At 45.2% G+C, this 22,203-nt stretch overlaps 1 protein-coding gene across 1 annotated transcript in view; it reads left to right on the forward strand.

Annotated features, from left to right (window-relative positions):
* LOC138288009 (uncharacterized protein C3orf20 homolog) overlaps positions 1-22,203 on the forward strand; it is a 199,842-nt gene that overhangs the window by 83,307 nt on the left and 94,332 nt on the right. Inside the window, exon 5 of the mRNA XM_069229101.1 lies at positions 7,950-8,103. Coding sequence (XP_069085202.1) covers positions 7,950-8,103 — 154 coding nt within the window. The remainder of the gene's footprint in view (positions 1-7,949; positions 8,104-22,203) is intronic.

Below are 22,203 nucleotides of genomic sequence, written 5' to 3' on the forward strand. Positions count from 1 at the left end.
GTTCACCCCTGCAGTCCCTGAAACGTGACACAATCCTAGAGCACGCGAAGTCCCTTCTGGATGCCACCAGAACAGCGGGACCCCTTGAGAGAGTTTTCGTGTTACTTCTCGAAAGGAGTCTGGGTTGCCCATTTACTGCAGCGAAAGCTATTTCCTTTGGGACCAGTAACAAGATTTGTATGTACACCCCCAAACTCCTATTCATTATGGCACATTAGTGGGTGCCCTTTCAGTGTCACATGGTCTGACGCTAATACCAAAGTAACCTTTACGGTACCGTAGGTGTCGTGCCAGCGCCCGAAGGATTGTCAGCAGAACGGATTAAAAAAATGTTCTAAGAGAGAAGAGAAATCCTGCCCCTGAACCTCTTACTGGCATGCAATATTAATTCATCAATTGCTTTTGAAGAGTGATTTTGTGTCTGTGGGCCAGGTACTATTACACGGCTCGTACATGTTTCATGAAGGTCATTTGGAGTAATGGCGGGCGGGTCAGATGTCGAATGAGATTAATTCCTGTTAACAAGGAGAGCGATTAAAACTTGTTAAAGACATCTCACGTTGACGTGGTTTTGAGTGCCTGGCCCCACGTCACTGTCATGGCAATGGCTACTGCCCGGCCATTAAGACCATTTTTTAAATTATTTTTTATTACTAGAATGAGTGCAGTGGCGTCACAAAACTGGAGGGGGCCGCTCCAAAGAATATAGAGGGGCCCATTCCGCACTCACTCATGAGCATCAGCCCAGGCTGCTGTGCTGAGGGAGACCCAGCTCCCCCTGCCCCGCATCGCACCGTAGAGGCTGCGGGGGTCTTTGTTACGCCACTGGATGAATGACGAGGTGGAGCAAAGATTTATTGTGCTGAATCTTGGAGTACTTCTAAGTATAACTAACCAGAAGTTCTCTCTTTGAAGGATTTGATTCTGATGGTGCTTGGTGCATCCCTCGGTTTTTCCAACAAATTTCAATTCCGATTTTCTTTTCACAGATAGGAAAAAAGTGTGCAAATAAATATGCGCAGATATGCACTGAGGATTGAATAAAACACCGGACTTTAACAATACATATCTGAAAAATGCAATTAGTTGAAAATGTCCGACCGCCGAGTATCAACTTCAGTCAGACTCTTCTTATCACAGGGACTTATATTGTTTGTCAGTTGTCGAAAAACAAGAGATCCATGAACCAAGCTGCAGCTTATAAAGATTTTTAATTGTATATTATCAATGCAGCCACTCATAAGGTAAAACCAAATGAGTGAAAAAAGGTTATGAAAGCAAGCTTACATTTTTTAAATGTGCCCAAGAACCTGACTTTGGCAACAGTGTTATTCGCATGACTGTGGTTTGAGGTTACCCATAATAACATGCATTCAAAGGGTGTTTTGCGAAATGCATTCTTCCTTCCACACTGGTTACACCTGGAAGCCAAAAATGGATTGAAATTCAATAGATAATAACAAATGTTCTACTAGTCTGTGTTCCCACACGTCTCCCAATGAAAGCTATAGATAATAAGAAATGTTTTACTACTTTGTGTTCCAACATGTTTCCCACTTAAGGCAGTGCTCCACTTGGGCGGGTGGGCCTATCACCCGTGGCAAGAAAGCCCCCCACTGCAAATGGAGTGTGGAGACATCAATATTTTCCTTGGCATTTCAATATTTCTGTGAATGTGGGTAGCTGTGGTCTTTGGTCCAGGGTCAACCGACACCCAGGGAAACATACCAAGCACAGACATTTCTAAAAACCAGACATCAGGATAAGTCCAGGGTGGTGTAATATATGTGGATTTCACCCAGAACGCACTGCAACCATCAAACGTTGGGTAAGATAACAGGTTTTCTCTTCACTTTTCTAAAAGAGAGAGTTCTGGAATCTGTGAGCATCAACAAAAGTAATATCTACCAGCATTCCCAAACTTCTTCTGATAAGAATGTACTCCACTTGTGTGGCTGACCTTATCATACCAGACAAATGAGAACTGTGACCACATAAATTCAATGGACTATTAATTTGGTCTTTGCATGGTGACTGGTTTGGTCTGTTATTGTTTCTGGATATAGCCCCACTCATACATGTTTTAATTTGGAGAAGAATGATATTGCAGGTTAGTAAAACTTTAGCCACGCCCTGTATTTTCATGTGTTTTCTGTCAAATTTTCACATGTGCAATTTCAATTTTACAACCATGCTTTGACATTTGCAGTAATCGAGATACGCAAATGTACATGAATCTATGCGAAGCAAACTACCCTGAACTCCCTCAAGTGCACAGTTTTCAGAAGTGTCAGGGAATGGTAGGGTTCCCAAGGTCCCGGGCTGGCAAATAATCCAGCCACACCCTACTTCAAGTCAAAATTGACAGCACATGGGTGCAGCATCAGGCCTTTCTTCACCCATACAGATAACTCATTCATACATGTCAGATCTAATTTTAATCAGGAGAAGGATAAGAAAGGTAAATGGTGTAACATTCCTCGCTGACCTGTAACTTAAGACGTCGAGTACAGATAATTATGGCATGTCTCCACTTCATTGTTGTGTGTTGTTGTGAGTTTATTGACAATGTGATAGAATTTGAGTAGATATGTAGACCTTCACCCACATAATGTGGCATGCTTTACCATCAGCATCAAAGACTAGTTCAAATGCTATATAATTCCCTGGAGTGTAAATCACAGGAAGCATGGAAGAAAAATGTTCCATGGTAGGCCACATTTTTAATAATCTGTCATGGTCTGTATGGTTGTCTAGCAATGCTGCAGTTAAGGAAATGCAAAAAAATGATTGCTGCTCTGGACAGACAGAAATAAGGGTGTAGCCCAAACCATGATAGAAGACGAGTGAGACTTTATTGATGGTTTGCATAATATCCCATGAGCAATGTAAGGTCCCAAATATTTTTTTAAACTCCCCAGGTAAATTGTGAGTCCATATATGTGCCTTAGAATGAGCCATCGGATTGAGTTCAAGCTACCCCAAAAACTGTTTGTCAGACAGATTTGTTTGTTGCACAGTTTTCTCAAAGAAGACGTAATCCACTAAAATACAAAAGAAGGATTTGAGCACATATCTAGACTACAAAATGGTTGTAAGGAAAAGAACAAAATTAAGTCCTAGGTTTAGGCGTCAAGGTTCACTGTAAAATGTTATTGTTCTTCAAGGATTGTTGTGAATACATAAATGGTAACAATATTTTGTCACTTCTTCTACTGTAAGAGTGTGTCATTCACAAAAAGTTGGAAGTAGTGGGTGGATCAAACATTTGCAGTATTAACTTTACTCCCAGCAATGTTTAGTGAAAGAAGGCTGTAGAGGCTGGCACTTATTAGGGAGTTGCAAGGTGAGTTGTGCAATTTGGGTTGTGCTACACTCTCACTGTCTCTCAACAGCACAGCTTGTGCTTGTAAAGGGACACCACAACTGCCTTGCCATGTTGTATGGCCATGTTCTTCAGTATTACTTAAACAGGCGTCCTGTGTGATAGGTAGAATACAGAGATATTTGTAGAAATGTGTATGCACTGAGATTGATGGTGATTGTGTGTGAATGTTATCAGACAATAAGAGTGCAGTAGAGTGCCAGTGAGAGTGGGGTTCAAAAGGTTTAACAAATACAGCGATTGGCAAAATCAGAACCAAGGACATGGGGAAAAAGTACTTCAACTTGGAATCACAAAGCAATAAGGCAAACTGAACTGCAATTACAATAATAACTAAAAAAAAACATAGTAACAAAGCAAAACTGTAATATGATTGTGATCAGCCTGCAAGCCCCATTTCGAGAACAAATTCCTATGTTCTTTCAAAATGGTTTTGCAGATCATTGCAAACCTTTTAACGAACAGGGAAGCTAGTGCAACAATTTGCAGCAGGAAAATCCAGTTCACCCCCCTTCAATAAAGAAAATGATTAAACAGTATATATACCCCAGGACTGTCGACCCCTATGACTGTGGGGCCATCTCCTTCCCCCCCCCCCAAACAATTATCTCTGTTGTCTAGTGGAGGATTCCTGATCAAAGATTTCGGGACTAGCTTCAGTTTATGAGTAGAAATTATTTGTGAAGAACACCACTGGAAAAGAAACACTCTTTCCCATTTAAATGTGCCCAGGGGCAATAAGGTCCCCGGGGCAGACCGCAACAAGACCAAAATGATGTCCACCATTTTCCTCTTCTTGGGCTGATCAGGAGAGCATGGCCTGATTGCCCCTTTCCTGACCCCCCCCCACCACAAACACACCAGATGCGGATCCGTCACCGACATCATGCTGTGGCAGGAGTCGCAGGGCATGAAGCTGGTCTTTTTGGACATCCTTGTCGCACCAGAAAAATCCCCAAAACTTCAACAAAAAATCCAAAATCCAGTTAAAAAGTGACTCAGAGTAGCTGTTCTCTGGATCTGCGCGTAGGCTGGTGTGGAAAGAAAAGAACCTACGTCAGCACACCAGTGTGGCGCTTATGTACGACCTGTGATGTCATTTGCGGCAACCACGATGCCAACGACGGACGTGGATTCAACCAATGCCACCTGACGCCATGCAGGGGTACTGCTCGAAGAAAAAAATCTCCAGATTCAGATTGACACCTAGGGAACTTCTGCGATATGGAATCTGCAACTAGAATATGTCTCTACTAGATAAATCATTCCCAAGGGTAAGTAAGTTGTTCATTTTGCTGTTATACCGGGGGGGGGCCTTCACATTGCTGCAAATGTCTGATCCCTGATGTCCAGGAGAAGGTTCATGCTGTGAAAGAAGGTTCACAGTTTGCTGCAAGCCCCAAAGAGGAATTCTTCAGGGAAAGGCACCTTTGGAAAGATAAGGTTCTCCCCTTTCCACTGGTGCCTTTCACATGCAGGGAAGTGGCAGAAGGGGAGGAGATGTCGGCCATGAGACTCATCAGTCTCCAGCGACCGCATCTTCCCCTTGAATGTTGATATCGGTGCCTGTGATGTTTCCTTAAAGCCCCCTCAGAGGACATGAAGTTCACACTGAAAAGGTACTGTGATGTTGAGTATCATGTCCTTTAGAATAAGGGGAATAAAAGAGGGCGGACTGAGTATTGCAGGCACACAACAAATTAAGACAAATGGACTCATAGAAATATGCTAGCACATAGATACACATGCATGGGGTGATGCTGCTTTACTGTAGCTTCTTGAGTATATAATCTGCTGTTGTAAAATCTAACATACGAAAATTTGCGTTAGTGTATCATCTCCATCACTGTCTGCCAGTGCCTTTTCCACTGGTACATTAACTAGCACCCTGAATCATTGAAAAATCTATGGAAAGCGAACTGAGCAAAAGACAGCTCATAGGAAAAGGATTCAAAAATGACAAAAAAAATAAAAAAAACACTCATTGTATTGTTTTATTGCGCCAGACACAATAACACCCAAAAATGAAAAGTTTCAATAGTGCTTTGAAATTAATTTTTTCGTGTGTTGCCTTTAAAAGCACCAATTTACAGCCATAGTATGCCTCACAGTACCTCACAAGTATGTTTTTCTATGGAGATCCAGTTAGAGGAGGGCATGCTGGTGGGCTTGCCAGAGAATTTCCAGGAAACACTAGGGTATGTTGTGTCGAATACAAAAGAGCATTGAAGAGGACATATTGGAAGACCAAGGAAGAGGGAGGCAAGTTGGAAAGGGAAAGGAGAAGGGAGCTTGGGAACTTTTTCTAGCAGTGCAACTGGAGAAATGTTGGTCTTCTTCCTTCACCCTGTTCATAAGATAAAGGAAAGTATAACAAAGGCAGAGACTGAGTATTGCACAGGATAGCTTTAGTGGGGTAGGCCCATACTAACAACTGCATACTGTTTAAAGATTTAGCTACTGGTATTTTTTAAATGTGAAGTTGCCAAAATACATAACATTTTCAAGAAACATTGTTGATGCCTTAGTTAATGATTTTGAGTTTAGAAAATACAACACTTTCCATCATTAGTATATTCCCTGTGTTCAGATTGATAGTATTTGTGGCACTTTCAATGCCATGTTAGAGTGGTGGTTAGATTGTAAACTATGCAAGGTTCTGACACATGGGGTCTGCAGTTAACTGGGGAGACTGACTGGGTAGCAGATATCAACACTGGTGACGTTCTCTACACATAAGCCTATGAAACAATGCTAGAGTGAGCCTACCTCTCTAAGAACTATTCATAGGTAAAAACAAAGTAAAGGATTTGATGTGATTGAATATTATGTAAATAACTTGTTTTCTTATTCAAAATTCAATTTATACATATTTTGCTTGTTTTAATTTAAAGCTCCTTTTGAAAGGTGTATAATGTCCAGCATTTCAGGCTTTGTTATTTTTCATTCTCATTGACTCACACAACAGAGCTTCCCAAGTTATGTGAATCATCTGTGCATTTCATTGACCCCAAATTCACCTATAACTAAATCCAATTTGGCAGTTTCATAGAGTTTCATTTGAGTTACGTTTTAAAAGAATCAGTGACAGTTATACATAATATTTAACTCAACAAAAAGACGAATAAGATTTCTTTCACTTGAAAGTAAGCCTCTATCAGTTCCATTATTGTTTTTAATATAAAAATTATCACTTAAGGTGTTATTGTAAGGGGCCCACAATCGCAGGTCCGCATTGCACACCCTCTAACCTCTACTTCGAGTTCCGGTAATTATCAGGTGTGCAATTTGCACCCAGTTGGGAGTTGCAGGTCCCAGAATGATAAGTTATGTACAAACTGAGCATCATTTCACCTAGTCCTTCCTGAGTTGCACCCAATTTTCCCAGCCATTTTCTCCATGTTTTATCTGGTAAAATGCCTCAGGTCTAATACCCTAGTCGGGTACAATTTGTGCCAGACTTGTAATCCCGTTTCGTGCACAACCTGTAGCTTTTGTATGCAAACAGGAGTTCTTCCCTACTTGATCGGGGCCTAGGTTTAGTTGTATAATAGTATTACCTTGCCTAATAATAATAGTAACACCATACATAAAGTAATACTGCCAGTACTGTTAGTACAGTTACTAGTAGCACTACCAGAAGTAATACACATATTTCAAATACTAAACCTGTCACTACTATTGGAACCAGGTCTGTAAATACTATTACTGCTCGTACCGCTAATATTAATGGTATCAACAATTAAGGCCCTTCTACAACTACATAACACACTTAGTAGCTCTGATATTACTAGTACTATAATCACTCCAACTGGTATTTACTATTAGCAGCAAGATTGACACCATTTAAAATGCTACTAGTATTAGTGCTGCCATCAAAGGTACTTCTGCTACTACAAGTGGTGCTTTGCCTCTTACTGGCACTGCTGCATGCACTCACGCTGTTTTTAATGCTACAACAACTATTAATGCCACTAATTCTGCTTGCTAGTACGAATACAAGTAGTAATACTCCGGTACCACGTTGCTACCCCTAACAGCAAAGAGACAATTGCCTTTCAAGCAGGGCCCCCCGTTAGCCCCATCCATGCTTTCTGTCTTTATTTTACACGTTATTTTACAAAGTCAATGCGGATAATTCATTCAACGCTGGCCTAAGACACGAGAGGCCGGTTTATAATGTGTGAAGTGCACATTAAAACAACAACCGTATGACCAAGTGAACAGTGATGATGAGCAATACAGTAAACAATGATAATGCATTTTTAAGATATTAATCCTGAGCGCTAAATGTTTTGATTGGCAAAGGCGCCCTTCAGCAGCAAATGGTAATTTACTTAGAAATGCTCCTTTGTTCTGAAACGTGCATAGCAGCAGCAGCATAACAGGTCAACGGATGCAAGCGTTGTTTTCATGTGTGTGTGATAGTTTTGTAGCCTGTGAAAACGTGATTTGAACAGTTTTACTTATTCTCTTAGCACTCTGGAGAAGGGGGCATTGTTGAATTCAACAAGAAATGCTATTAATAAATAATACCAATATGCAATCTTTTCATATCAATAAGCTATTTTTATCAGAGTTGGTGAAGACCTTAGAAATGCCAGAGGTGGATATAAGTCACGTGACTGATTTTAATGCCGCCAAAGAGCTACGGAAGCTGCAGAGAAAGATCCGGAACATTCTGGATGACTGGATGGAGCACTATCGCATAGCCACAGGTCAGTTGCAGCCTCGACAGTGGCCTTTGGGCTGTTCTAAGAGAACAGCTTTTGAGCAGGATTTTAATGCCCTCCATAAATTACAGTGTGTGGACATTAGAGCCCTCTTAAGCATGTGAAAGGGCTAGGTAGAATTTGAGTGAACGTTGATTTCAAAGAAGATTATTAATTGTTGTAACATTTTAATTGTTAATGAAACAATATCAAAGTGCATTTTTTGGGAAGAGAGACGGAACTAGTGCATTTTATTTTGTTGCTTTTGTATTTATGTATTTATTTCTTGGTTTTGTAAAGCGTGGGCTTCCTGGCATGAGGCCGCGTACAACACTGAGAGCTGTTCACTGGAAAGCGACAAGGTCTTCACATCCTTGGTTGATGCTTGCCAAAAGAGAGCTGGAAGCTTGAGGTGTCATGTATGAAAAAGAATGGCCACCTAGATGTTCTCTCCTGATTTTGCATATATTGAGAAGAAAAGAGGACTGTAAATGAAGCAAATTATTGCTAAAGGAAAATGGAGCTCAATTTAACCCAGGGTCTAGATTATGCACTACTCTGTGACAGATACATAAGCTTTGGAACATAACTAATTTTCTAATTGGAAGCTAATGCAGTTTCTTCAATTGTTTGGAAATAGGGGCCAGGGCAGGAAGACCAAGCAGCGGCCGTGTCCCAGGTAAATTGTAAGTGAATTACAATAGCCCAGTAGAAAGCGGAAAGTAGCTAGGATCATAAGAAAATGAGCATGTTTTGTAACATAGGGAAGACGCAGGCGAAGAAAGGAGGTAGAAGAAACTTGAGAAGTTTAGGGAATCAGCCTAAGGTCCTTCTTAAAGGAGGGACCGGGATTCTACAACCTGGATATTGTCGGCTGACAGTGTCATAATCAGAACGGGCATTATGTAGAATGGAACAGTCAACCCCTACACAGTTCAACACTGTGATATCCAAATTAAACTTCACAGTTGTGTTTTTTTATCCACCAAGCTACAGCAGAAAGGCAGTCCTTAAAGAGTCACTGAGCTATTGCAGGGTTCTGTCCAGCTGCAGTTGCCAAGCATAGAAATTGAACAGTTCGGTACAAAAGGGTCGAGTGGTAGGTCCTTTCTGGTGCCTGCTTATGTCCCCTTCAGAGAGATGCGCAGGATTATGGTATACCTGGATTTATATGGATTCTATCCCTCAAACGTTATGGAAAAATCGAGTTTTAAGACCTGCCAAATACTTTCCAAAATTTAGCAGAGAGCAGGATGGTGGAGTAAGGACGTTTCAGATGGTTCTCCCTCTACTTCAAGAAATGTGTATCTCATTAGGTAAAGCAAACGCCAGTTTTGGGAGACAAGCTGTAAAAATCTAATTGGCGGAGGTGAAGCAGTAAATTTGTCAATGGAAGGGCTGTGTAGAGCAATGCCCATTGGGCAAATAGTTCTGAAGGTATCAGCAACAAGGTTAAAAGGGACATTATTGCATTTTTAAGTCAATGCAAGGGAGCTCCACTGCAGTCTACTGGTGCAGCAACAATAAAATGACGATATCATGAAGAGGGCAAAAATGTCGGGAAAACGTTCATAATCACATTTTATCACTGTTGGATTAATGACAGCCCAAAACTGGAAATGGCCCCCAGATTGCAAAACAAACTTGTTGGACTCAAGTTGGAGAGAAGGAATTTGAAAGTTGGAACTATGGGGTGTCCTAGACACAGTAATGTCCTCTCTATTTGTAATCCATTGACTCTGAGACACTTGACACCAACCAATTATAGCACATGAATGAGGCAATCCTAACAAAATGATAAGCCAAGTATTTTCTTCATGTAATGTAATTGTGCTGTGCTTTCTTAGTAGAAATGTCTCATAATTGCTATAACGAGTCTTCTGTTGTCAGTAATGTGAACACAAAATGAACAGGCGTGCTCCGCCTGCCTGAAGTGCAGTCTATGAGTGAGTTGGGTCTCCTGTAGGCGATAATATCAATGTTGTGTCACTTAAATAAGCCAGGAAATGAGCATGTTCCTTCAGCCCACGTGAAGTACGGTCCATGATTTGGGATCCTGTAGAAGGGAAGTATGAATGTATTGTCATTTAAATAGGCCAGAATCTGATGAGTCTTTTGTGGAATGTTGTGGCCTCTTATGGTCCTATTTAGGGCTCTAAGATTGCGCATTGTCAGATATATAGCAGTGACATGCTTGGGTGCAACCAAGGGGCCTTAGTGCAACTTGCAAAAGTACCTTAGCCACCTGGGTATGATGTAGTCAGGCCCTAGTAACTTTCCAAGGGATTAAGGAGGGTCATAGGTGTGTATGTGCTGCTTTGCTAAAGTGCACCCAGTGGTCCAGCCTCCCCCCACTAGTTCAATGTCGTTACAAACATCCCATTAGGTGGGTGAAGGGGAGGTAGAGCAGACCCAAGTTAAGTAAACATCCTCAGCATTTGACCACCAGGGTGGGGAGGGGGTGTGTGGTAAACCACTGAAATCCATGTTCCTGAGTGTCACTTTTAGGAATAGGAACTACATATACATTTACAATCTGTGTAGTTATGGGTTGTGTGTAGGTGCTCCTTAACAGTATAGCGAGAGAGACAGGTGCAGCCCTCTAATGCTAATGTGCTAATGCGTTGGGGTGTGGTCTCTACCCCAGTGTCCAAGTCCACCCTTGTCATCTATGGGTGGACCACCAGGCCCAAGCAGGTGCATCCCCTGCAACCATGAGCCCAGCCCTCTTAAGGAAAGGAATCCACACAGTGCAGTTCACTCCAGGCCACCCTGCCAGTGCATAATGTTCCAATAAGGCCGACTGTGTACCCACACAGCTATTCACAGGCAACCCTGCAAGTGGTAAGTGGTCTACTGGTTCACAATGCAGTAGGGAGTTGCAGTGCTACACCAGGCTCAGGTAACAGGCCTTAGAAGCTTGCAGTCATCAGACCACACTTCCTCCTTACCGGTGTGATCTTACCAGGTAGGTGAATCTAAGGGATCAGGGGCTGGGGTCCACTCATCCCAAAGTAATTTGCGGAATATATTTGGACAGGTTTCCATGTGGTTCACTGGCTCCTGATTAAGGCAGATTGGTGGCAGATGCCTTCGGGATCCAGAGCTCCACTAGAGCGCAGCAGTCTTCTGGCAAGGCACTCTGGCATTTCGTACCTAATATAGTTTGTGTTGAAGTCCATCATTGGGACTCATAAAATAAGATAACATTAAAATCCAACTGATTTAAGAATGGCTCACTCAGCGTGACAGATCAGAATGAATTTGTAAACTACCCATAATGGTGCAGGATCTGCTTTGAGGCTAACTTGACAGGAAAAATGTACAAAAGTGTACATAAAACTGTACGCCTCCTTTCAGATGAGCTATGTTTCTGCACTTATTTGGTATGCTTTGTAGTGCATACACAGCTCTCTCGCAGTTAGTGGAGGTAGCGACACACAGAGACATACACTCTAGACTTGTTGTGCATAGAGTACACACATGTCCAATAAAGTCTTCATCCCTGGTTGATCTCCTTTGATTTGTTGATGAGAAGCCATGTACAAACATGTTCCTGCTCTCTTATCATGCTGCATGGCACACACCTGAGCCAATATAGAGTCTCTCTCTCTCTCACTTATTTAGACTGTCAAGCCTGTTGCTTGGTACAGATGTTTTTTAGTCTTCATCAATAGTGATGGCACTGGAGCTCCTTGCTGCTGTGAGACACTTTCAGCCCAAAGCCATTCTGCACAAACTTCTCTTATAAAGTACCCAAGCTTATAGTCAAGCAGAGTTTGCTCTTGAGCTCTGTATAGACGTTTCTGATGGTTGACCCGCTGCCTTAACTTATTACAGTAGGGATTCACAGTAAACAGTAGAACCTGCAATGAAAATAATGTTCCCTCCACATTATCACCACTGCCCCATTTCTGTCTTCCTCCTGATTCTGCATGAGTCTTCTGTTTTTTTGTTCTACAGTATCAAAAGGCCAAAATGTTGGCAGTGTGTCCACCATGGTCCCAAACTCTCAAAAATGTTATTAAAAATGTATTTAAAAAAAGCTACCACTCCCCTAAAGCTGGCATTTTAATCATGACTGCTCAAACTCAGTCACCACAGTAGCCCGTTCACCATTTTCTCTCAAAAAGCATAAAATGAATACAAGAATAGAAGCTAATTTCATGTCACTATTCACAAATTCACTGTCTCATTTTCCTGATCACTCAAACGCAGTCATCACAATTGACTGCTTATCATTTTCTGTAAAAAGTCATAGAAATTAATAAAAGGGGAGAAGCTCTCACATATTTGCATATCCTAGACTGACTTCTTCCCACAAGCTATAGTATTCATCGTGTTGACCAATCACATAAGAAGGGGGATGCCTCTCTATCATCCATAAGTTCTCTTGGTACTACACCCTAGGCAAGCAAGTAATACTCAATTCCACATAGCTGCTGGAATGCCATATCCCTCTCTCCGCAACTCTAACCCCGCCTTCAATCTTATCAACAGACCTTCCAGGAAGATTGTAGGAAGTTGGCTCTGTATGTGCTATTTCAAAGTAAGGAATAGCATGCACAGAGTCCAAGGGTTCCCCTTAGAGGTAAAATAGTGGTAAAAATAGATAATACTAATGCTCTATTTTGTGGTAGTGTGGTCGAGCAGTAGGCTTATCCAAGGAGTAGTGTTAAGCATTTGTTGTACATACACCTAGACAATAAATGAGGTACACACACTCAGAGACAAATCCAGCCAATAGGTTTTGTTATAGAAAAATAGCTTTTCTTAGTTTATTTTAAGAACCACAGGTTCAAATTCTACATGTAATATCTCATTCGAAAGGTATTGCAGGTAAGTACTTTAGGAACTTCAAATCATCAAAATTGCATGTATACTTTTCAAGTTATTCACAAATAGCTGTTTTAAAAGTGGACACAGTGCAATTTTCACAGTTCCTAGGGGAGGTAAGTATTTGTTAGGTTAACCAGGTAAGTAAGACACTTACAGGGCTTAGTTCTTGGTCCAAGGTAGCCCACCGTTGGGGGTTCAGAGCAACCCCAAAGTCACCACACCAGCAGCTCAGGGCCGGTCAGGTGCAGAGTTCAAAGTGGTGCCCAAAACGCATAGGCTAGAATGGAGAGAAGGGGGTGCCCCGGTTCCGGTCTGCTTGCAGGTAAGTACCCGCGTCTTCGGAGGGCAGACCAGGGGGGTTTTGTAGGGCACCGGGGGGGACACAAGCCCACACAGAAATTTCACCCTCAGCGGCGCGGGGGCGGCCGGATGCAGTGTAGAAACAAGCGTCGGGTTCGCAATGTTAGTCTATGAGAGATCTCGGGATCTCTTCAGCGCTGCAGGCAGGCAAGGGGGGGGTTCCTCGGGGAAACCTCCACTTGGGCAAGGGAGAGGGACTCCTGGGGGTCACTCCTCCAGTGAAAGTCCGGTCCTTCAGGTCCTGGGGGCTGCGGGTGCAGGGTCTCTCCCAGGTGTCGGGACTTTGGATTCAAAGAGTCGCGGTCAGGGGAAGCCTCGGGATTCCCTCTGCAGGCGGCGCTGTGGGGGCTCAGGGGGGACAGGTTTTTGTACTCACAGTCTTAGAGTAGTCCTGGGGTCCCTCCTGAGGTGTTGGATCGCCACCAGCCGAGTCGGGGTCGCCGGGTGCAGTGTTGCAAGTCTCACGCTTCTTGCGGGGAGCTTGCAGGGATCTTTAAAGCTGCTGGAAACAAAGTTGCAGCTTTTCTTGGAGCAGGTCCGCTGTCCTCGGGAGTTTCTTGTCTTTTCGAAGCAGGGGCAGTCCTCAGAGGATGTCGAGGTCGCTGGTCCCTTTGGAAGGCGTCGCTGGAGCAGGATCTTTGGAAGGCAGGAGACAGGCCGGTGAGTTTCTGGAGCCAAGGCAGTTGTCGTCTTCTGGTCTTCCGCTGCAGGGGTTTTCAGCTAGGCAGTCCTTCTTCTTGTAGTTGCAGGAATCTAATTTTCTAGGGTTCAGGGTAGCCCTTAAATACTAAATTTAAGGGCGTGTTTAGGTCTGGGGGGTTAGTAGCCAATGGCTACTAGCCCTGAGGGTGGGTACACCCTCTTTGTGCCTCCTCCCAAGGGGAGGGGGTCACAATCCTAACCCTATTGGGGGAAATCCTCCATCTGCAAGATGGAGGATTTCTAAAAGTTAGAGTCACTTCAGCTCAGGACACCTTAGGGGCTGTCCTGACTGGCCAGTGACTCCTCCTTGTTGCTTTCTTTGTTCCCTCCAGCCTTGCCGCCAAAAGTGGGGGCCGTGGCCGGAGGGGGCGGGCAACTCCACTAAGCTGGAGTGCCCTGCTGGGCTGTGACAAAGGGGTGAGCCTTTGAGGCTCACCGCCAGGTGTTACAGCTCCTGCCTGGGGGAGGTGTTAGCATCTCCACCCAGTGCAGGCTTTGTTACTGGCCTCAGAGTGACAAAGGCACTCTCCCCATGGGGCCAGCAACATGTCTCTAGTGTGGCAGGCTGCTGGAACTAGTCAGCCTACACAGACAGTCGGTTAAGTTTCAGGGGGCACCTCTAAGGTGCCCTCTGGGGTGTATTTTGCAATAAAATGTACACTGGCATCAGTGTGCATTTATTGTGCTGAGAAGTTTGATACCAAACTTCCCAGTTTTCAGTGTAGCCATTATGGTGCTGTGGAGTTCGTGTTTGACAAACTCCCAGACCATATACTCTTATGGCTACCCTGCACTTACAATGTCTAAGGTTTTGTTTAGACACTGTAGGGGTACAGTGCTCATGCACTGGTACCCTCACCTATGGTATAGTGCACCCTGCCTTAGGGCTGTAAGGCCTGCTAGAGGGGTGTCTTACCTATACTGCATAGGCAGTGAGAGGCTGGCATGGCACCCTGAGGGGAGTGCCATGTCGACTTACTCGTTTTGTTCTCACTAGCACACACAAGCTGGCAAGCAGTGTGTCTGTGCTGAGTGAGAGGTCTCCAGGGTGGCATAAGACATGCTGCAGCCCTTAGAGACCTTCCTTGGCATCAGGGCCCTTGGTACTAGAAGTACCAGTTACAAGGGACTTATCTGGATGCCAGGGTCTGCCAATTGTGGATACAAAAGTACAGGTTAGGGAAAGAACACTGGTGCTGGGGCCTGGTTAGCAGGCCTCAGCACACTTTCAATTGTAAACATAGCATCAGCAAAGGCAAAAAGTCAGGGGGCAACCATGCCAAGGAGGCATTTCCTTACACAACCCCCCCCCCAAACGAAAGAGGATGAGACTAACCTTTCCCAAGAGAGTCTTCATTTTCTAAGTGGAAGAACCTGGAAAGGCCATCTGCATTGGCATGGGCAGTCCCAGGTCTGTGTTCCACTATAAAGTCCATTCCCTGTAGGGAGATGGACCACCTCAACAGTTTAGGATTTTCACCTTTCATTTGCATCAGCCATTTGAGAGGTCTGTGGTCAGTTTGAACTAGGAAGTGAGTCCCAAAGAGGTATGGTCTCAGCTTCTTCAGGGACCAAACCACAGCAAAGGCCTCCCTCTCAATGGCACTCCAACGCTGCTCCCTGGGGAGTAACCTCCTGCTAATGAAAGCAACAGGCTGGTCAAGGCCATCATCATTTGTTTGGGACAAAACTGCCCCTATCCCATGTTCAGAGGCATCAGTCTGCACAATGAACTGCTTAGAATAATCTGGAGCTTTTAGAACTGGTGCTGAGCACATTGCTTGTTTCAGGGTGTCAAAGGCCTGTTGGCATTCCACAGTCCAGTTCACTTTCTTGGGCATTTTCTTGGAGGTGAGTTCAGTGAGGGCTGTCACAATGGATCCATATCCCTTCACAAACCTCCTGTAATACCCAGTCAAGCCAAGGAATGCCCTGACTTGAGTCTGGGTTTTTGGAGCTACCCAGTCCAGAATAGTCTGGATCTTGGGTTGGAGTGGCTGAACTTGGCCTCCACCTACAAGGTGGCCCAAGTAAACCACAGTTCCCTGCCCTATCTGGCATTTGGATGCCTTGATAGAGAGGCCTGCAGATTGCAGAGCCTTCAAAACCTTCTTCAGGTGGACCAGGTGATCCTGCCAGGTGGAGCTAAAGACAGCAATATCATCAAGATAAGCTGTGCTAAAGGACTCCAAGCCAGCAAGGACTTGATTCACCAACCTTTGGAAGGTGGCAGGGGCATTCTTTAAACCAAAGGGCATAACAGTAAACTGATAATGCCCATCAGGTGTGGAGAATGCTGTCTTTTCTTTTGCTCCAGGTGCCATTTTTATTTGCCAGTACCCTGCTGTCAAGTCAAAGGTACTTAGAAATTTGGCAGCACCTAATTTATCAATGAGCTCATCAGCTCTTGGAATTGGATGGGCATCTGTCTTGGTGACAGAATTGAGCCCTCTGTAGTCCACACAAAACCTCATCTCTTTCTTTCCATCTTTGGTGTGAGGTTTGGGGACTAAGACCACTGGGCTAGCCCAGGGGCTGTCAGAGCGCTCAATTACTCCCAATTCCAGCATCTTGTGGACTTCCACCTTGATGCTTTCCTTAACATGGTCAGATTGTCTAAAGATTTTGTTCTTGACAGGCATGCTGTCTCCTGTGTCCACATCATGGGTACACAGGTGTGTCTGACCAGGGGTTAAGGAGAAGAGTTCAGGAAACTGTTGTAGGACTCTCCTACAATCAGCTTGCTGTTGGCCAGAGAGGGTGTCTGAGTAGATCACTCCATCTACTGTGCCATCTTTTGGGTCTGATGACAGAAGATCAGGGAGAGGTTCACTCTCTGCCTCCTGATCCTCATCTGTTACCATCAACAGATTGACATCAGCCCTGTCATGGAAGAGCTTAAGGCGGTTCACATGGATCACCCTCTTGGGGCTCCTGCTTGTGCCCAGGTCCACCAGGTAGGTGACCTGACTCTTCCTTTCTAGTACTGGGTAAGGGCCACTCCATTTGTCCTGGAGTGCCCTGGGAGCCACAGGCTCCAGAACCCAGACTTTCTGCCCTGGTTGGAACTCAACCAGTGCAGCCTTTTGGTCATACCAAAACTTCTGGAGCTGTTGGCTGGCCTCAAGGTTTTTGGTTGCCTTTTCCATGGACTCTGCCATTCTAGAGCGAAGGCCAAGCACATAGTCCACTATGTCCTGTTTAGGCTCATGGAGAGGTCTCTCCCAGCCTTCTTTAACAAGAGCAAGTGGTCCCCTTACAGGATGACCAAACAGAAGTTCAAAGGGTGAGAATCCTACTCCCTTCTGTGGCACCTCTCTGTAAGCGAAAAGCAGACATGGCAAGAGGACATCCCATCTCCTTTTGAGTTTTTCTGGGAGCCCCATGATCATGCCTTTTAATGTCTTGTTGAATCTCTCAACCAAGCCATTAGTTTGTGGATGGTATGGTGTAGTGAATTTATAAGTCACTCCACACTCATTCCACATGTGCTTTAGGTATGCTGACATGAAGTTGGTACCTCTGTCAGACACCACCTCCTTAGGGAAACCCACTCTGGTAAAGATACCAATGAGGGCCTTGGCTACTGCAGGGGCAGTAGTCGACTTAAGGGGAATAGCTTCAGGATACCTGGTAGCATGATCCACTACTACCAGGATATACATATTTCCTGAGGCTGTGGGAGGTTCTAGTGGACCAACTATGTCCACACCCACTCTTTCAAAGGGAACCCCCACCACTGGAAGTGGAATGAGGGGGGCCTTTGGATGCCCACCTGTCTTACCACTGGCTTGACAGGTGGGGCAGGAGAGGCAAAACTCCTTAACCATGTTGGACATATTGGGCCAGTAGAAGTGGTTGACTAACCTCTCCCACGTCTTGGTTTGTCCCAAATGTCCAGCAAGGGGAATGTCATGGGCCAATGTTAGGATGAACTCTCTGAACAGCTGAGGCACTACCACTCTCCTAGTGGCACCAGGTTTGGGGTCTCTGGCCTCAGTGTACAGGAGTCCATCTTCCCAATAGACCCTATGCGTTCCATTTTTCTTGCCTTTGGACTCTTCAGCAGCTTGCTGCCTAAGGCCTTCAAGAGAGGGACAGGTTTCTTGTCCCTTACACAGCTCCTCCCTTGAGGGTCCCCCTGGGCCCAAGAGCTCAACCTGATAAGGTTCAAGCTCCAAAGGCTCAGTTCCCTCAGAGGGCAGAACTTCTTCCTGAGAAGAGAGGTTCCCTTTCTTTTGCTGTGTTGCAGTTGGTTTCCCAACTGACTTTCCTGTTCTCTTGGTAGGCTGGGCCATTCTTCCAGACTCCAGCTCTACTTGTTCACCCTGTGCCTTGCATTGTGCTCTTGTTTTCACACACACCAGTTCAGGGATACCCAGCATTGCTGCATGGGTTTTTAGTTCTACCTCAGCCCATGCTGAGGACTCCAGGTCATTTCCAAGCAGACAGTCCACTGGGATATTTGAGGAGACCACCACCTGTTTCAGGCCATTGACCCCTCCCCATTCTAAAGTAACCATTGCCATGGGATGTACTTTTCTCTGATTGTCAGCGTTGGTGACTGTGTAAGTTTTTCCAGTCAGGTATTGGCCAGGGGAAACCAGTTTCTCTGTCACCATGGTGACACTGGCACCTGTATCCCTCAGGCCCTCTATTCTAGTCCCATTAATTAAGAGTTGCTGTCTGTATTTTTGCATGTTAGGCGGCCAGACAGCTAGTGTGGCTAAATCCACCCCACCCTCAGAAACTAGAGTAGCTTCAGTGTGGACCCTGATTTGCTCTGGGCACACTGTTGATCCCACTTGGAGACTAGCCATACCAGTGTTACCTGGATGGGAGTTTGGAGTGGAACCTTTCTTGGGACAGGCCTTGTCTCCAGTTTGGTGTCCATGCTGTTTACAGCTATGACACCAGGCCTTTTTGGGATCAAAGTTTTTACCCTTGTACCCATTGTTTTGTGAAGAGGCTCTGGGCCCACCCTCCTGTGCAGGTTTTTGGGGGCCTGTAGAAGACTCTTTACTATTTTTAGTTTTGGTTGTCTCATCACCCTTCCCCTGGGGAGTCTTTGTGACCCCTTTCTTTTGGTCACCCCCTGTTGAAGTCTTGGACACCCTTGTCTTGACCCAATGGTCCGCCTTCTTTCCCAATTCTTGGGGAGAAATTGGTCCTAGGTCTACCAGATGCTGATGCAGTTTATCATTGAAACAATTACTCAATAGGTGTTCTTTCACAAAGAAATTGTACAGCCCATCATAATTACTTACACCACTGCCTTGAATCCAACCATCTAGTGTTTTCACTGAGTAGTCAACAAAGTCAACCCAGGTCTGGCTCGAGGATTTTTGAGCCCCCCTGAACCTAATCCTGTACTCCTCAGTGGAGAATCCAAAGCCCTCAATCAGGGTACCCTTCATGAGGTCATACGATTCTGCATCTTTTCCAGAGAGTGTGAGGAGTCTATCCCTACACTTCCCAGTGAACATTTCCCAAAGGAGAGCACCCCAGTGAGATCTGTTCACTTTTCTGGTTACACAAGCCCTCTCAAAAGCTGTGAACCATTTGGTGATGTCATCACCATCTTCATATTTTGTCACAATCCCTTTGGGGATTTTTAACATGTCAGGAGAATCTCTGACCCTATTTATATTGCTGCCACCATTGATGGGTCCTAGGCCCATCTCTTGTCTTTCCCTTTCTATGGCTAGGAGCTGTCTCTCTAAAGCCAATCTTTTGGCCATCCTGGCTAACAGGAGGTCATCTTCACCGAGAGCATCCTCAGTGATTTCAGAAATGTGGGACCCTCCTGTGAGGGACTCACTATTTCTGACTAACACAGTTGGAGACAGGACTTGAGGGGTCCTGTTCTCCCTATTTAGGACTGGAGGAGGGACATTGGCCTCCAAGTCACTAATTTCTTCCTCTGTGATGTCATCATCAGAGGGGTTGGCTTTTTCAAACTCTGCCAACAGCTCCTGGAGCTGAATTTTGGTAGGTCTGGAGCCAATGGTTATTTTTTTGATATTACAGAGAGACCTTAGCTCCCTCATCTTAAGATGGAGGTAAGGTGTGGTGTCGAGTTCCACCACCTGCATCTCTGTATCAGACATTATTTTTCTAAGAGTTGGAAGACTTTTTAAAGAATCTAAAACTGTTTCTAGAATCTAATTCAAACTTTTAACAAACTTTTAAACTCTAAAAGATAATGCTAAACAGGGACTTAACACACAAGGCCCTAGCAGGACTTTTAAGAATTTTGAAAACTTTCAAATTGCAAAAATGAATTTCTAATGACAATTTTGGAATTTGTCGTGTGATCAGGTATTGGCTGAGTAGTCCAGCAAATGCAAAGTCTTGTACCCCACCGCTGATCCACCAATGTAGGAAGTTGGCTCTGTATGTGCTATTTCAAAGTAAGGAATAGCATGCACAGGGTCCAAGGGTTCCCCTTAGAGGTAAAATAGTGGTAAAAATAGATAATACTAATGCTCTATTTTGTGGTAGTGTGGTCGAGCAGTAGGCTTATCCAAGGAGTAGTGTTAAGCATTTGTTGTACATACACCTAGACAATAAATGAGGTACACACACTCAGAGACAAATCCAGCCAATAGGTTTTGTTATAGAAAAATAGCTTTTCTTAGTTTATTTTAAGAACCACAGGTTCAAATTCTACATGTAATATCTCATTCGAAAGGTATTGCAGGTAAGTACTTTAGGAACTTCAAATCATCAAAATTGCATGTATACTTTTCAAGTTATTCACAAATAGGTGTTTTAAAAGTGGACACAGTGCAATTTTCACAGTTCCTAGGGGAGGTAAGTATTTGTTAGGTTAACCAGGTAAGTAAGACACTTACAGGGCTTAGTTCTTGGTCCAAGGTAGCCCACCGTTGGGGGTTCAGAGCAACCCCAAAGTCACCACACCAGCAGCTCAGGGCCGGTCAGGTGCAGAGTTCAAAGTGGTGCCCAAAACGCATAGGCTAGAATGGAGAGAAGGGGGTGCCCCGGTTCCGGTCTGCTTGCAGGTAAGTACCCGCGTCTTCGGAGGGCAGACCAGGGGGGTTTTGTAGGGCACCGGGGGGGACACAAGCCCACACAGAAATTTCACCCTCAGCGGCGCGGGGGCGGCCGGGTGCAGTGTAGAAACAAGCGTCGGGTTCGCAATGTTAGTCTATGAGAGATCTCGGGATCTCTTCAGCGCTGCAGGCAGGCAAGGGGGGGGGTTCCTCGGGGAAACCTCCACTTGGGCAAGGGAGAGGGACTCCTGGGGGTCACTCCTCCAGTGAAAGTCCGGTCCTTCAGGTCCTGGGGGCTGCGGGTGCAGGGTCTCTCCCAGGTGTCGGGACTTTGGATTCAAAGAGTCGCGGTCAGGGGAAGCCTCGGGATTCCCTCTGCAGGCGGCGCTGTGGGGGCTCAGGGGGGACAGGTTTTTGTACTCACAGTCTTAGAGTAGTCCTGGGGTCCCTCCTGAGGTGTTGGATCGCCACCAGCCGAGTCGGGGTCGCCGGGTGCAGTGTTGCAAGTCTCACGCTTCTTGCGGGGAGCTTGCAGGGATCTTTAAAGCTGCTGGAAACAAAGTTGCAGCTTTTCTTGGAGCAGGTCCGCTGTCCTCGGGAGTTTCTTGTCTTTTCGAAGCAGGGGCAGTCCTCAGAGGATGTCGAGGTCGCTGGTCCCTTTGGAAGGCGTCGCTGGAGCAGGATCTTTGGAAGGCAGGAGACAGGCCGGTGAGTTTCTGGAGCCAAGGCAGTTGTCGTCTTCTGGTCTTCCGCTGCAGGGGTTTTCAGCTAGGCAGTCCTTCTTCTTGTAGTTGCAGGAATCTAATTTTCTAGGGTTCAGGGTAGCCCTTAAATACTAAATTTAAGGGCGTGTTTAGGTCTGGGGGGTTAGTAGCCAATGGCTACTAGCCCTGAGGGTGGGTACACCCTCTTTGTGCCTCCTCCCAAGGGGAGGGGGTCACAATCCTAACCCTATTGGGGGAAATCCTCCATCTGCAAGATGGAGGATTTCTAAAAGTTAGAGTCACTTCAGCTCAGGACACCTTAGGGGCTGTCCTGACTGGCCAGTGACTCCTCCTTGTTGCTTTCTTTGTTCCCTCCAGCCTTGCCGCCAAAAGTGGGGGCCGTGGCCGGAGGGGGCGGGCAACTCCACTAAGCTGGAGTGCCCTGCTGGGCTGTGACAAAGGGGTGAGCCTTTGAGGCTCACCGC

Source organism: Pleurodeles waltl, chromosome 4_1 (assembly GCF_031143425.1).
Source record: "Pleurodeles waltl isolate 20211129_DDA chromosome 4_1, aPleWal1.hap1.20221129, whole genome shotgun sequence".
In the NCBI taxonomy this organism is placed as follows: domain Eukaryota; kingdom Metazoa; phylum Chordata; class Amphibia; order Caudata; family Salamandridae; genus Pleurodeles; species Pleurodeles waltl.